The sequence below is a fragment of the Staurois parvus genome, unplaced genomic scaffold (assembly GCF_062004578.1).
Source record: "Staurois parvus isolate SC_StPar_1 unplaced genomic scaffold, SC_StPar_1.0 ptg000298l, whole genome shotgun sequence".
NCBI lineage: Eukaryota > Metazoa > Chordata > Amphibia > Anura > Ranidae > Staurois > Staurois parvus.
In genome coordinates this window covers 1,473,753-1,491,273 of record NW_028318094.1, presented here as the reverse complement: position 1 = coordinate 1,491,273, position 17,521 = coordinate 1,473,753, and the positions used below count along the sequence as shown (strand labels likewise).

General features: G+C 43.0%; 1 protein-coding gene across 1 annotated transcript; it reads left to right on the top strand.

The window, feature by feature from the left end:
- The first annotated feature begins 921 nt into the window (after positions 1-921).
- Positions 922-17,237, top strand: LOC149458003 (melatonin receptor type 1A-like). The gene is made up of 2 exons (XM_089682774.1): positions 922-1,207; positions 16,391-17,237. The coding sequence occupies exons 1-2, from the start codon at positions 1,024-1,026 to the stop codon at positions 17,161-17,163; spliced, it is 957 nt and encodes a 318-aa protein (XP_089538900.1). The 5' UTR covers positions 922-1,023; the 3' UTR covers positions 17,164-17,237.
- Positions 17,238-17,521: the final 284 nt, after the last annotated feature.

Genomic DNA, 17,521 nt, shown 5'->3' with positions numbered 1-17,521 from the left:
GATTTTTAACATTTTTTTACTGGACATGTTTAATAGCAAAAAGTCAAAAATATTATTTTCTCAAAATTGTCAGCATTTTTTGATTATAGCGCAAAAAATACAAAACGCATAGGCGATCAAATACCACCAAAAGAAAGCTCCATTTGTGGAGAAAAAAAAAGGAGATAATTTAAATTGGGTGCAGCATTGCATGACCACACAATTGTCAGTTAAAGTAATGCAGCGCCGTATTGCAAAAAATGGCCTGGTCAGGAAGGGGGGTAAATCTTCTGGAGGGCAAGTGGTTAAAGAATCCTTGAAAGCCATTAGGTGGCAGGTCTCAGTAGTAAGTAATAATTTGTGGAGGGCAAGGATGGAATGGTTTAGGTCAGGGAAAAGGGTCAGAAAGACTAAGTTCAATTTATCTGAAAGTGTGCTTACATATTCTTTAAAGTAAACTTTAGTTGAATGATTTTTACTTTGCTATAATGCTGTTAAGTATTGACAATTCCCTTGTCCTAATTTAAAGCACTTGTTTCCTCTTTTCATTCTTTGTTGCATCTTTTTTTCTGCTGATTTTCTCCAGGATTTTCAACAGGAGGCCAGCAATGACAGCTCCATACTTCTCTATTTCTCTGGTGAGAGATGTAAACTTTCTGCTTACTGCTTGCATAGACTTGGAATAAAGTGTGCTCAGAATGTAGCTCTAGGTAGGATTATTTGCTGTTCACATTGGCATAGTGTTGAGTACAGAGGAGGGAATGATCAGTTATTTTGATAAAATCTCACACACATACACACACCATAGTTATTCATAAGGAGTGTGGGCTGCTGAATGGAGCACAAAATAATCCCACCCATACTGTGATGCCAGGAAGGGGGGTGGATATTTTACACATTCCTGATCTGTATTGCTCCTGCTATCAGTAGGATGACAGAGAAGCACCTGCTCCATGCACAAGATGCTGTCATGTCACGTTTCACTATGTAGCAGCCCTTCGGATTAAATAGGTGTCAGGGAGAGCATGCACTGGGGTCAGGGGAATGGAACTAGGGGTCCCTACTCCGGAGAACTTCCCGGGGGACCTGCAGGAAGAAGAAGATGACTATCCTACTTGGATGATCAGTTCGCTTACCACCATCCTGGTTGTTACCATCAGTGGTGACATATTTGGCAATCTTTTGGTCATCACATCTGTCGTCAGGAACAAGAAACTGCGCAAAGCGGGTAAAATATTTTTTTACAAATATTATTACTAAGCGTTTATTACTACTTTACAGTGGACCATAAATTCTAACTCTGTTTACTCAGTTAACAAAGTATCTATCTTTTTGTCTGTATGTTACCTATGTACAATATATATCGGTATTTTATCTATACACAGTAACTGTGTCCTAAGATGACCATACACCATAATTTGACTGTGTAATCTACTTTATCTTTACTAACAATTATCTAATGCCTGACTGAATATAAATCAAATGGGTAAATCTATGGGTAATTTTAATTCCACCAAACACATCAGCCTTTAAATTAAATAGCTCACAAAAAAAAAATCAGTAGCATACATAAAAGCTGTATAAAAATATGTAATATATTTATTTTTTACGAAACAATAATATCTCACATGTGAGTTAACAAGGAATATAATGGACTCTTAAAATATTAAAACAAATGGACATACAGTAGGTGTATCAAAGTCACAGCAACTGCCCTTAACATTTACACTGAAATAATAGTAGGTCAGTACAATTTCAAATACGCCAAGGTCTACACATTGTGCAGCTTATAGTAAAAAACGAGTAACTCTGGCGCACAGGAGTAAAGTAGTGTAAGGGTGAAAAGGATAAAAATGATAAAGTAAAAGATGATAATGGCAATATTGGCATACAAGTACTTAAAACAGGGTATGTAATTGCATTGGTGTACAATAGGTCCTTATAAGTGTCTCTCGGGCAATCTGCCTACAATCTTTTTAGCACAAAAAGACGGCAGCCATCCTCGGTGCAAGCCAGCTTTGTATGCAGGGACAGAAGAAAAGAGACAGGAGGCGCCCGTCTGAGTGTAGTAATACTGAGTGCATTACTACACTCAGACGGGCGCCTCCTGTCTCTTTTCTTCTGTCCCTACATTGTGCAGTTTAAATCTGCTTCCTCAGGACCCACAAAAAAAAAAAAGAGTTGGCAGCGAATGAGATTTACATGGAAAGTCCCATGAATGGTGGTGAAAAGCCTTTTAGAATATAGTACATGTCGAGCATAAAATACACCAATCAGTCCCCTAACCAATTATTTAGAGCCAGCATAGGATATAGCACAGTGTTTCTGAAGTCATGGGACCTAGACAATTAACACCACATGGATCTGAAAATGATGCTACATGTGGAGGGCACCAAACACAGGGCTTCAAAATCCATCAAGGTTCACAGGAGACTTGCAGTTTCCCAGTACACAGTCTTCTGGGCTGAGTGGGGCTGAATATCATTCGATCTGGAAACGGGCAGCAGCTACACTAACTAAAGTATCTGCGGAGGATAGTGCTGGAGTGGGCGCAGAAGGTAGGAACTGCATCAAAAGCTGAATTTTTTTTTAGAAGCTATGAGGGCATTTTTCTTTAGAAGCTTGGCATGGACTTTGTTTTATCAACATTTCTGAAAATTTAACTTTGCCTGTTACCCACAGCAACCATATTCCATGTTTACAGAGCAACATGGCATAACAAATCAGTGTGGTTGTTACAGGTAAGAAGGACATATCTACATTGAAACAATGTGATAAATACCTATGAGATTTGAAGAGCCGGTAGTCTTTACCTAGTCTTGTTTCTGAAATTTCCATGTCTATACGGCAAGGCATAAAACAGAAAAACAATTTGACACATCTGCAATGAATAAACATGAACATTGTTCATCTTCTCAGCTTAAAGCAGAGTGACACCAGGCGAACAAGGGATTAGAATTCATTAGCCACTGAGATCCAAGTAATCGATCATTTGATGGACACATAGAAGAAGTCCGCTGCTGGCAGTCCGTTATGTTCCACTGATGGTGCATTAAGGCTTCAAAGGAGAGGATTTGCTCAAGTGCATTGTTTGACTTTCAGATTATCTTCACTCCCCAAGTTCGGGAAATAAAAATCATGATAATGTAGGTCATTCTCATACAATTCTAGTGTCCTCAGTTGGACAATTTTTAATACAGTTTACAGGTCATCAATATGAAATGCAAGCTTGCTGTAATCAAAGTGGACATAACATAACTATTATTCGATTGAATAACATTTAAAACTTGACATATTGTGCAGGAGAATTTAAATATATAACATGTATCATTCATATTATTACAAGGCCTTGGTTTGCATGGGGTCCCAGAGGAATTTAGCCACATGCCTAGCTCAACTTAGACAACAGGTGTACTTTAAAGCACCAAAACGCAAGCTATGATTATTAAATAGTGGCTCATTCTATCCATCTAAAAATGCCGTAATTTATGTTAACAAAAACACCTGTGGAGAAAAATTTTAAAATATACCTTATACCTAGCTTCCATTGCAATGCCTGGAAGAGGGTGATGCCACTATTCTCTTGGCAAGATCATGGGAATGGCAAGATGCATTGTGCTGGCACATATTCTCATGAAATTTGGGATACTCAAAGTTTCTAATGTCTCACTGGTAGAACCATGATGTGACACTCTCTTTTGTGGAAGCCGAGTGTATATATTTTAACTTTTGTTTTGGGTGGGTGGGCCACTCTTTAATAAGGGGTGCATGCATTTTGGTGCTTTAAAGTCACCCTGTTGTCTAAATTGGGTTTGGTGAGTGGCCAAATTCCTCTGAGACCCCATGCAAACAAAGGCTTCCTGATAATATAAATAATATAAACCACAATTAAAGATGTATGGGAGATAAACATGTTTAATACTTTTGATCATTCATTTTACACTTGTTGGCTTTTAATATATTTAGCACACAGTTCTAATAAATAAGATAGGTGGCCTCAAGAGAACAGCACCGAAAATACAGTACAATTTCATCTTACCTCTGCAGGGACCAGCCCTTGTACTTAAAGAAAGATGGAGACTGCCAATGGTTAGCTCCTTCTGAAAATGCTAGCTGTCTGGCTGTCTCAGGTTCTGGATGGCTGTTTCCATAGGACTAGCGACATGCTGTGTGACTTTTCCCTGTAATAAATAAGTGAGTGCATGGGGTTTTCCACCACAATAGATGGTATGTAATTTTTGGAGCTCAAATTCTATTGAACTTTGTTTTGAACCACACTAATAATATGATTACTCAGATACGCTTGCACCTTGTTGGCAGCAGCATTTACTTTTATGAAGCTGACAGGTACAGCTACACTTTAAAGTGTATGTAAGCCCTAACAATGATCCTGCCCTACCTAGCCATTTTTTGTAGACTATTATTATTATTATACAGGATTTATAGAGCGCCAACAGTTTGCTCAGCGCTTTACAATATAACGGGAGACAATACAGCAACATTACAGTTCAATACAAGAAGGATAGGAGGGCCCTGCTCCTTGGAGCTTACAATCTAGGAGAGACTACCCCCTACGTTATATAGATGAGGGGGCTAGGAAATGTTGTGTAGACCTTTATGCAATTTCTGACAACACTGCTCCTGCACAGATGCAATACAGTGAGTGAATGTTGTCACCAAAGACAGGAAAAGTGTTACTAGCAGAATCACCAGGTTAAAATAAGGGAAAACAAATTCTGAACTCCAAGGACTAGTGAGCTGCAATATTGGTTATTTGTTCATGGGTTTAGATATACTTTATTACCAGAATGAAAAAACCCCACATTAAAATCTAAAGAAGTATGGAGAAGATAATGTCAGCTATTCTACAGAAATTCATCCTAGCATGAACTGGTGGCAAAAGAATGAAAAGGTGGAGTCTGAAGTGGTACTTGAGGCATGGAGACACTAGGGAAGTGCACCTTGGAGGTGTTATTCAACAGGTCCCATATAAGGCCCCTTTCGCACTGGCCAGAACCGTTTTTTTCTCAGCAGAGAATCTATAAGCTGATCCCTTGATGAGCTAAGCGAAGTGGCCAGATGACAGGTCCATGTCCGCTCTGCTTCTGCAGAGTAGACATGGAAACAGGCCGCTCTACTCTAAGGGCAGTCGGATGCAAACAGATAGGCTGTCTGATTACACGTGACTGTCCTCTGATCTGATCAGATGGAGGGGATTGGATCACCTTCTGTTTGTTTTTGCCGTATCAGATTGTAGGTAGTCAGGTGTAAACAGACACAAGTCCATTTACATCTGCAGCTCCATAGAGGAGGATGAAGGGTCTCAGCTGGACCTCCTGAAAAATGGACAGGTGGACCCGAACGTTGTGAAAAGGGCCTAAGGGTCATCAAAAATGAGGTGGTGCTTGACTCAGCATTGTGAGGTTAAAGCTGAATCCCTTGGTTGGTAGGTTACAGAGGTATCTTGGCAAAAGAGAGAAAGTGAGGATAGCTGTAAAGGTGAGTGAATGCTCACCATAAGAATGTTGAATGGGGGATGTTGTTTTTCAGGTTTTGGAGAAGCTCTATGGCAATCACTGAGATCCACAAGAAAGACAGGGAAGGTAGAAAGACTCCACAAGATTGTAACATGACTCATTGCCAATGATGAAATAACTTGTGAAAATCATAAATATCACCTGTTGCATGGGCTACTTGAAAATCTGCAAAGACTACAAATTAGTTTTGAAAACTTTACACCAGAATAGCCTGGCTTGTTGCCAAAAAAAGGTCTGCACTACACCCAGTAAACACTACCTGTCTTTGCTCCTTGTCACCTTCTCCTGTGACCCCATTGTAATAGTAATTACAGTAATGGGTTTTCTTGAAATGCATAGACATTTTTTCATATTTTATAACTGCTATGTGGTTCTAGTTTCCTTCAGTGTGCAGAGTTTACACAGAATGACATACTCTGTATGGTTCACTGACCTTGGCAACCAACACTTAGCGTGCATTCTCAAAATGCTGTCCACCAAGGATAACAAAACATAGCTTTCTGGGAATACAACAGGTAACCATGGGACATTGAGTGATTTCCGTGTCTAAAAGCAGAAGGAAATGTTAATATATCTGTCAGAAAAGATTTTCAAGTTGTGGAAAAAATAGACTTAGCAACCAGTGTAGCAAGTGATGAATTAAAGATACAACTGAAGAATCTGTTCTTTCAGGGTCTCTTTGTCAAGCCACTTGCAATGGAGTTTTATTATTTACTCTGCATTCTTTATAATGTAAAATATATATGTATACAGTGTGTGTATGTGTATATGTATATGTATATATATATATATATATATATATATATATATATATACACACACACAGTATACACACACACACACACATATATAGTATATATCTATACATATACATACAGTGCTCAGCATAAATGAGTACACCCCAACCTTTAGTTTCCTTTCAGAATCAACATTTTCTATGGGACACTGTACTACAAGATACTCCCACATATGCGGGCCATTGATTGCAAACAAGATTTGTTAATGCATGGATGCCGCCCACAAATGAAGCCTCTCCTAAAGCCCAAAAAAGCCCACCTAGAGTTTGCCAGGGCCCATGCTGAAAAGAAGACTACTTGGACTCTGTACTCTGGTGTGATGAGACCAAGATATATGTTTTTTGGAACTGATGGTTTCAAAACTGTATGTTGTCGCAAAGGTGAGAAGTACAAAGAAAATGCATGGTGCCTACAGTGAAACATGGTGGTGGCAGTGTCCTTCTGTGGGGCTGCATGAGTGCTGCCGGTGTCGGGGAGCTGCGTATCATTGATGGTATCATGAATTCACAGATGTACTGCTCTATATTGAAAGAGAAGATGTCACCATCACTCTGTGCCCTTGGTCGTCGTGCACTTTTCCAACATGACAATGATCCAAAACACACATCTAGGCCACTGTTGCATTTCTGAAGAAGAACAGGGTGAAAGTGAATCAGTGGCCAAGTATATCTCCTGATCGAAACCCATTCGAACACCTATGGGCTCTAAAAGAGGTCATTCTTGATGAATGGAAAAAGATAGATGTTGTAATATGTCACCAACTTGTTCATTCCATGCCTGGAAGACTTGTTGCTATCCTTACAAATCATGGAGGCCAAACAAAATACTAGATGTAGTAGTTTTTATTGTGGGTTGTATTCATTTTTGCATCAATTAATTTGAGTAAAACTAGAGATTTTGAAAACCAAGTTATATTATTAACCTTACGTTCATGTAATGAGGTAAACATATGTTCTATAAAACTCAGTTTTGTCACAATTTTGGAAAGTGTTCTTGTGTTCATTGAGATATTGATAAAAATGTTACTTTTCAAAAGAGGTGTATTCGTTTATACTGAGCACTGTATATATAGAAAAGTGCAAAAGTCATCCTTGTCATGGTAAGGATGCAGAACTGTAAAGTTAGAAATCTTCCTGCTGTAATCTCTGGATGAGGTATGAGGTCGGTGAACATTGACCCAAAATTAGTATTGCTGGGAAAGATAAAGAGTAATAGAAGGGCTGAAGTTTGGACCTTTTCCTGAAAAAAAGTTGCTTTGGGCTTTTTATGCCAGTGATGTGACCAAAGTAGGCATCAAGTCATTTAATCTTTGCTAGCCAGAAGCAGACTTCAGATTGGCTGACCCTCCCCTTTAACAGAAATCACATGACCAACTGCCTGAGCTTTTAACTTTCACTGATTTTCAAAATAGACTACGTGTCCATATCTCTCCTCAAATGTAAGACAAATTGATTTTGTTTCATTCATTGTCATCCTTTTGGCACCTTAATATTTCTGAATTGTAGTATTTAACATTGACACTTGACTGATACTCTAGTTTAGGGTTTTTCAACCGGAGTTCTGCAGAGCCCTAGGGTTCTTTGAGAGGCCTCCCAGGGCTTCCATCGCTGTTGCAGCAAATTTATATTTGTCAAAGAATAGTTTCACTTTATCTCCTGAAACAATGCTTATACATCTGCCAGTATGCTGCCTGAAGCAGGGGTGGACTGACCATTTGGAAACTTGGGCACTGCCTGAGGGCCCGGAGTCAGTAGGGTGCCCCATGAGATGCCCCATGGTACCTTTTTCATAGGCTTTTTTGAGTTTCAGCAAGGACACAGGGGCCCCATGATCCCCTATTGCCCGGGGGCCCCATGAGTTGCCAGTCCGCCCCTGGCCTGAAAGGTTTGTCCTTACTTTCTCTTTCCCCTGGCACTGAGACGGATGTAAAGTCATGAGTCAGCTGACAACTATATAGGGGATTCTAATGCGGAGTACACATGAGAAGTTTTTATTTGTTCAATCCAGCAGGCTGAATGGAAAAAAAACCCAGAGAGATTGCCGTAATAACACAAGTAATGTTAATGCGGCGATCTCCGCCGCTCCGCCTTTATGTTCTGACAGGGGGACTGCCCTCCGCCAGAATATACTGATCAGCGCTGGCAGCCATTGGCTGACTGGATGCCAGTCGGATGTTGGTTTTTCCTGTTTTTGTCATAAGACCAGCTTCTGTAGAACAGTCAGCTGTGCACACGGGCCGAAAGTCAGCTGGCTCCTGCTGAACCAACCGTTTTTGGCTGATTTTGGGCCTATGTGTACCCAGCTTAAGAGGCACATGACAGTAACTGAACAGATGTGGTGAGAAGGACTTGATGACCCAGACTGTCATGCTTGTACCACACTTTAAAGACTGATCTGTTTGAACTGCCAATGATTTAGCTCTTTACTGTTGTGCTAAGTGCCTTTCCCTGCATAACCAGAGACTGTGATAACCAGTGTGGCTGCCCCTATTAGCATGCTATTTGTCATAAACAATGATAGAGACTAATTAACCACTTCCAGTCCAGACACTTTCACCCTGTCCAGGCCAATTTTCAGCTTTCAGCGCTATCACACTTTGAATTACAATTGCACGGTCATGCAACACTGTACCCATATGAATTTTTTAACATTTTTTGAGACAGATAAAACTTTATTTTGGTGGTATTTATTCACCACCGGGATTTTTTTTTTTTGCTATATAAATGAAAAAGTCGAAAAATTTTGAAAAAAAGTGTTTTTCTTATAATATTTTGCAAATAAATAATCTTTCTTCATACAATTTATTCAGTTATCTTTTTAGTAAAAAAACAAAAAAAAAATTAGTTTATAACCAAAAATGATAATTTTTCAAAAATGTTTTTTACATTTTTTTTTATATTATTTATGTTTTTTTTTACATACTGTCACCCTAGCAGTACAGTGTCACCATAGTGACACTGTACTACTTGTGGGGGTGATGAAGATTTTTTTTTTCATACGGATTGCTTTTACACCCATAAAGGCTGTAAAAGCAATCATTTCTCCTCTCTGGCTGCATTCTTGCAGCTATTGAGAAATACTGTGAGAGCTGTGATTGGTCACAGCTTGTCACATGGTACAAGGCTGTTATGAATAGCCTTGTACCATGTGATCTCTGTGATCATTTACAGATTTCACTGGTAGTAAGCAATGAAGTCAGGAAGTGACATCTTGTTTACTACTTTTCATCTGATCACTGATTGGCCAATCAGTGATCACATGATCAGGACCTCACACAAAGGTCCCGTACAGCGATCGGTGTCCCAGGGAGTGCACACGGCTTGAAAATGCAGGCGCCATTTATGAACGGCAACCCGCTCCTGCACTGCCGTTTATGTACATGGGCCGGACGGGAAGTGGTTAAAGTTGAATTCCAGGTATGGCTATTTTTGAACAATTACATCGGTCCAGCTTGAAGCAATGTAAGTATGTGTATGTCATACCTGTGAGATCCCCTTGGAAACTAGAAATAATTGTAGTAGGCACTGCTATTACTATGATTGCCACTGACTTCCTGGTCCCATGCCAAGCGGCTGCCCTACTGCTCAGTGTACACAGAAAGTCACTTACGTGGCATGGGCGCCTTTCAGAGAACACTTTGCATTTTCTCAGTGAATGCAAATCACCCAAGCTGGACCAATGTAACAATGCAAAAATAGCCATACCTGGAACTCCTCTTTAAAAGTTAAAGTTTATCCCCGAACAGCAAAGCAAAGTTAGTTTCTACCTGTGCACCAATGCAAAGTTGTAATTTTGTAATGAGCATCAATGAAAAGTGTTACCACTGAGCACCAATCCAAATCACAGTGCTTTTGTAGATCTGTAATTCAATATTTAGGTCATGGACATGGCTGCTGGTCCCAGTTTGACAGCCAAGCAACCGCATGGCCATAAATAGGGACCAGCGACTGTATCCATACAGCTGCTTCATCCTATAGACATGAATGGGATTGCTTGCACGCAGATGCACTGAAAACCTGCGCATCCCATGGACACATCCCATACACGCACAGATGTATACATAGATACACCCGTGTGAATGAAGCTTTAGTATGCAAATCTGTTTTATAATATATTAGCACAGGGCTTAAAATTTCAAGTCCTGAGCTACTAGCCAGGCCTTAGAGTTACTCGCCACCAACAAACACACACAAACAGACACATGTGCACACACAAACATGTACACACACGCACAGAGACACATGTACACATACACAGGCACGTACAGACACACAGATACATGTACATAAACAGAAATACACACGCACAGACACATGTACATACACACAGACACAATATTATTATTATACAGTATTTATATAGCACCAACAGTTTGCTCAGCGCTGTACATTATAATGGGAGACAATACACGAGACAGTACAATAACAATACAGTGCAATACACGTGGGGTTCGTGGGCCCTGCTCCTTGAAGTTTACAATCTAGGACACATGTACATACATACACATGTACACACAGACACATGTACGTACATACACACACATGAACCCGCCTAGGTTCACCTCTGTGTGGGTGGTGCCGCTGCGGATCCGCACAAAAATCCGTGCAAAGAGAAATGCGGACCCGCGGGCGGGTGCCATTAGTTCTAATGGCACGCCTCCCACACTGGAAAACGCAACCTTACTAGGAACTGAGGTTCCTGTGTGGGCTGCATTTTCCAAAGAAGTGCAGGGACTTCTTCCCTGCGTGTCACGGACACGGGAGTCCATTCAAATGAATGGGCTCTCGTGCCCACGCAAAACGCGTCCCGCACAGCCGCACATATGTGAACCAGGGGTAAATAGTGATTTAAGTTAATGCACTAGGCCAGTGCACCCCCCTCTCTGTCTTTCTGTAGGTTGAGAAAGGCTCTTCTAATTTAATAAACATTTATACTCATTACCAGGAATTGGATTTACTATGTTGTATCAAAAAGTGGTTGATTGCAAAATTCTAAATGGCTGGACGGCCATGGCTAACCTGGCAGTTGAAATAAAGATTTACAAGATCACATTTTAAAAACCGCAAAACCTGTCTAATGTGTTCCAAAAAAACAACAAGATCATTTTTTTTATATTTTACTGACTACTGAGAATGAGAGATCTGCATAAGTATGAACCAATTAGAAATAATGTTTCACTGCTCTGACTAGAGATGGCCGTTTTCCAGCAGTATCTAGGCTTGGCACACTAAAGTGGGTAAAATAATAAACATCAAGTACTGCTCTGAAATATACGCTCATTTATAATATACAATGCTGCAAGTACAAAAAAAAACAAAATCCTTTTAACCCTGACCCTCTTCAGTGAGCTCCTAACTTCATGCTTGGGCTGACAACACAAAGAGGATATTTACTGAACGCAAACAGGCTGCTCACTTTGCAGGGGAATATTCTCTTAGTTTAGTAAACGTGGTGAAAATTCAGTCTGCAAAGAATGCCAAAACATGTGCAAGGAAAATTTAAATAAAATGCATTTTTGCTTGCACATGATTGAATGACAGATGTCTGTAAAGCTTCCCCCCATCCTCTAAGCCAGGGGTCCTCAAACTTTTTAAACAGGGGGCAGTTTACTGTCCCTCAGACCGTTGGAGGGCAGGACTATAGTTTAAAAAAAAAACTATGAACAAGAGCAGACAGTACAGGAGATGACCAGAGACTGTGGACATAGTACAGGAGATGACCAGAGACTGCAGACATAGTACAGGAGATGACCAGAGACTGCGGACACAGTACAGGAGATGACCAGAGACTGCGGACACAGTACAGGAGATGACCAGAGACTGCGGACACAGTACAGGAGATGACCAGAGACTGCAGACACAGTACAGGAGATGACCAGAGACTGCGGACACAGTACAGGAGATGACCAGAGACTGCGGACACAGTACAGGAGATGACCAGAGACTGCGGACACAGTACAGGGGATGACCAGAGACTGAGGACACAGTACAGGAAATGACCAGAGACTGCGGACATAGTACAGGAGAGGACCAGAGACTGCGGACATAGTACAGGAGATGACCAGAGACTGCAGACATACTAGAGGAGATGACCAGAGACTGCGGACACAGTACAGGAGATGACCAGAGACTGCAGACACAGTACAGGAGATGACCAGAGACTGCGGAAACAGTACAGGAGATGACCAGAGACTGCGGACACAGTACAGGAGATGACCAGAGACTGCGGACACAGTACAGGAGATGACCAGAGACTGCGGACACAGTACAGGAGATGACCAGAGACTGCGGACACTGTACAGGAGATGACCAGAGACTGCGGACATAGTACAGGAGATGGACCAGAGACTGCGGACACAGTACAGGAGATGACCAGAGACTGCGGACACTGTACAGGAGATGACCAGAGACTGCGGACACAGTACAGGAGATGACCAGAGACTGCGGACACTGTACAGGAGATGACCAGAGACTGCGGACACTGTACAGGAGATGACCAGAGACTGCGGACACTGTACAGGAGATGACCAGAGACTGCGGACACTGTACAGGAGATGACCAGAGACTGCGGACACTGTACAGGAGATGACCAGAGACTGCGGACACTGTACAGGAGATGACCAGAGACTGCGGACACAGTACAGGAGATGACCAGAGACTGCGGACACTGTACAGGAGATGAGCAGAGACTGCGGACACAGTACAGGAGATGAGCAGAGACTGCGGACACAGTACAGGAGATGATGAGAGACTGCGGACACAGTACAGGAAATGACCAGAGACTGCAGACATTGTACAGGAGATAACCAGAGACTGCAGACATAGTACAGGAAATGACCAGTGACTGCGGACACAGTACAGGAGATGACCAGAGACTGCGGACACAGTACAGGAGATGACCAGAGACTGCGGACATAGTACAGGAAATGACCAGAGACTGCGGACACAGTACAGGAGATGACCAGAGACTGCGGACACAGTACAGGAGATGACCAGAGACTGCGGACATAGTACAGGAAATGACCAGAGACTGCGGACATAGTACAGGAGATGACCAGAGACTGCGGACACAGTACAGGAAATGACCAGAGACTGCGGACACAGTACAGGAAATGACCAGAGACTGCGGACATAGTACAGGAGATGACCAGAGACTGCGGACACAGTACAGGAGATGACCAGAGACTGCGGACAGTACAGGAGATGACCAGAGACTGCAGACATAGTACAGGAGATGACCAGAGACTGCGGACATACAAACGGCGGCGGGAATACTGGGCCAGCCGCTCCATAAGACGCACAGACATTTCCCCCCAAGTGTGTCTTATGGAGCAAAATAGTGCCCCATCATTGGTGTCAGTGGGAGGAATAGTGCCCCATCATTGGTGTCAGTGGGAAGAATTGTGCCCCATCATTGGTGTCAGTGGGAGGAATAGTGCCCCGTCATTGGTGTCAGTGGGAGGAATAGTGTCCCATCATTTGTGTCAGTGGGAGGAATAGTGCCCCATCATTGGTGTCAGTGGGAAGAATCGTGCCCCATCATTGGTGTCAGTGGGAGGAATAGTGCCCCGTCATTGGTGTCAGTGGGAGGAATAGTGCCCCTTCATTAGTGTCAGTGGGTGGAGGAATAGTGCGCCATTGTTGGTGTCAGTGGGGGGAGGAATAGTGCCCCATCGCTGGTGTCAGTGTGGGGGGGAATAGTGCCCCATCATTGGTGTCAGTGGGGGAAGGGGATAGTGTCCCAACATTGGTGTCAGTGGGAGGAATAGTGTCCCATCATTGGTGTCAGTGGGAGGAATAGTGTCCCATCATTGGTGTCAGTGGGAGGAATAGTGTCCCATCATTGGTGTCAGTGGGATAAATAATGCCCCATCTTTGGTGTCAGTGGGAGGAATAGTATGTCATTGGTGTCAGTGGGGGGGAATAGTGCCCCGTCATTGGTGTCAGTGGGGGGGATAGTGTCCCAACATTGGTGTCAGTGGGAGGAATAGTACCCCATCATTGGTGTCAGTGGGGGAAGGAATAGTGTTCCATCGTTGGTGTCAGTGGGGGGTGGAATAGTGCCCCATCGTTGGTGTCAGTGGGGGGGAGGAATAGTGCCCCATCGTTGGTGTCAGTGGGGGGAGGAATAGTGCCCCATCATAGGTGTCAGTGGGAGGAATAATGCCCCATCATTAGTATCAGTGACACCAATGATGGGGCACTATTCCTCCCACTGACACCAATGGCACTTAACTTGCTGACCCCTGTTCCAGCATGCTGCTGCTGCAGCCAGCATACCTGGTTGCAGCAGCACCATCTCCACGGCACACTTACCGGGCGGTCAGCTGTCCTATTTCATTCACTCTGGCCTCTCGCTCATTCGATGTTAGCGGGGCCGCTCTGCTCCACCTCCTTGCAGGTGATTGGCCGCCTGTGTGCCTTTCCTGAGCTACAGTTCTGGCGCCCAATCACCGGAAAGGAAGCGGAGCCGAGCAGAAGCGCGAACATCGAGTGAGGGAGCGGCCGGAGTGAATGAAGGAGCAGCGCTTTCTGGACTGGATCGTCATGGGACTGGAACCGGAGCCAGGTAAGATACAGCAGCCCCCTGCCCGCCCCTGTACTTAGTGTCCCTTCCTCGTGGCAAATACGCCCCTGCCGGCGGGCCGGATAAATGTCCTTGGCGGGCAGCATTTGGCCCGTGGGCTTTAGTTTGAGGACCCCTGCTCTAAGCCAGGGGTGTCAAACTGGCGGCCCTCCAGCTGTTGCAAAACTACAAGTCCCATCATGCCTCTGGCTTTGGGAGTCATGCTTGTAACTGTCAATCTTGCAATGCCTCATGGGACTTGTAGTTTGGCAACAGCTGGAGGGCCACCAGTTTGACACCCGTGCTCTAAGCTAAGAGAAAATTATGAAATGCAAAGTGAACAGCCTATTTAGCTGTAGTTAACCACTTGCCATCCACACTATAGCCGAAAAATGGCTACAGCGTGGTCATCCAGTTCTGAGTGCATGTCAACAGATGTCCTCCCAGAACCCCGTGCGCCTGCTGTGGCATGCATCGGGCACATTCTGTGACCACTGTGTCCTTTGGACACAGCGGATCACAGATCAGGGTAAAGGGCCAATCACAGCAGCACTTTACCATGTGTTTAGCTGTGTCAAATCACAGCTTATCACATGTAAACAGATTGCCAGTTATCAGCATTCCTTTCCTCAGATGCTGTGTCTGTGGGAAAAAAAGGGGGCCGCTAACCGGCAAACCTGTCAGGACATCGTTTTCACTGATAATTAGGGCATTATTAGTGTAGCCTATCAGCGCCTATCAGTGCAGCCGACCAGTGCCCATCAGTGCTGCCTATCAGTGCCTCATCATCAGTATCCATCAGTGCTGCTTATCAGTGCCCATCAGTGCCACCTCTCAGTGCCTATGAGGGCTGCCTATCAGTGCCATCTATCAGTGCCTCCTTATCAGTGCCACCTCATCAGTGCAGTCTATCAGTGACCATCAGTGCAGCCTCATCAGCACAAGAAGGAAAATTACTTATTTGCAATTTTTAAAATAAACTAAGAAAAACTTTTTTTTTTGCTTAGAAAACCCAGTGGTGATTAAATGCCACCAAAAGAAAGCTCTATCGGACTCAAAAAAAATATAAAAATTTCATATGGGTACAATGTTGCATGATTGCGCAACTGTCATTCAAAGTGCGACAGCGCTGAAAGCTGAGAATTGGCCTGGTCAGGAAGGGGGTAAAAATACTGGGTAGGCAAGTGGTTAATCAACCCCAATGACCATGTTACACTCATATTTCAAGAAACATCATCATCACCTACCCTTAGGTCCAGATCTGAGAAGTGGAGGTGGTGTACTATAGTCCAGAAGGGAGAACTAGACAGGGTTGACAACACTGTTTGGGATTTCAATGCAGCACAGGCTCTCTTAAACAGGAAGTTAGGAGTACACTGGATTTGTATGCAGGATCAACAGACATTCCTCTGTTCTTGCCGTTTGTAAAGAGGAGGATATGTGCTTGTATTGTAAAGATGTAATCAGTTTTGGCCAATATACTTATTATAACTTGATCTATTTCCATTGCAGGAAATGCTTTTGTGGTCAGCCTTGCCGTGGCAGACCTGCTGGTTGCATGTTACCCCTTTCCACTGGTTCTGCTTGCAATCTTCAACCGAGGCTGGAGAATGGGCCACATTCACTGCCAACTGAGTGGCTTCTTTATGGGACTCAGCCTAATAAGCTCGGTCTTTAACATCACCGGAATTGCTGTCAACCGCTACTGCTACATCTGCCACCGCAGCTACTATTCTCGCCTTTTCTCCAACACCAGCACTATATTGTATGTGGGATTGGTATGGACACTGGCTCTAGCAGCCATCTTGCCAAATCTCTTTGTGGGATCACTGCGCTATGACCCACGTGTCTTTTCCTGCACGTTTTCACAGTCTGTCAATTCTTTTTACACCCTTGCCATTGTGATCTTCCATTTCTTTTTACCAATCAGCGTGGTCAGTTTTTGCTACCTACGGATATGGACGACAGTCCTTAATATTCGACACAGGGTCAAGCCAACAAGGAATGTTCAGGTGCAGACATGTGCGTATAGTATACACAGTTTTATCACTATGTTCATAGTCTTTGTGTTGTTTGCAGTGTGCTGGGGACCTTTGAACATCATTGGACTCTTGGTGGCCTTAAGCCCACACCTAGAAGAATCAATCCCATGCTGGTTCTTTGTGGCCAGCTACTTTATGGCATATTTTAACAGCTGTCTCAATGCAGTGGTCTATGGGGCACTGAATAAGAACTTCCGGCGAGAATACAAGAGAATCATCCTGAAGATATTTCAAATAACTTAAAGCTTTACTCTGTGTATTAGTTTTATAAATACACTTTTGTGTATCCAAACAGAAATAAAGGTTTACATCTCAAAGATATTTGTACTTTTTCTAAAAAGAAGGGCAGGCATTTTTAAGAAAACCTCCTCCAAGAATCTAAACTGATTACTGAGCAAGAAAAAAAAAAGGTTTCAGGCGTACCATAAGTTTTTATCAATAATGGGGGAGTAACTTAAAGCGATAGTAAACCCAAAACTAAATATGTAATATATTGCATCTTACCAATCATTAGATGTTGCGGCTACATTGGTTTTCTTTTTTGGGGCTTTTCTCTGTTTTCACCTAGTGATCCTGCCAATAACACACTTCCTGTATTAGA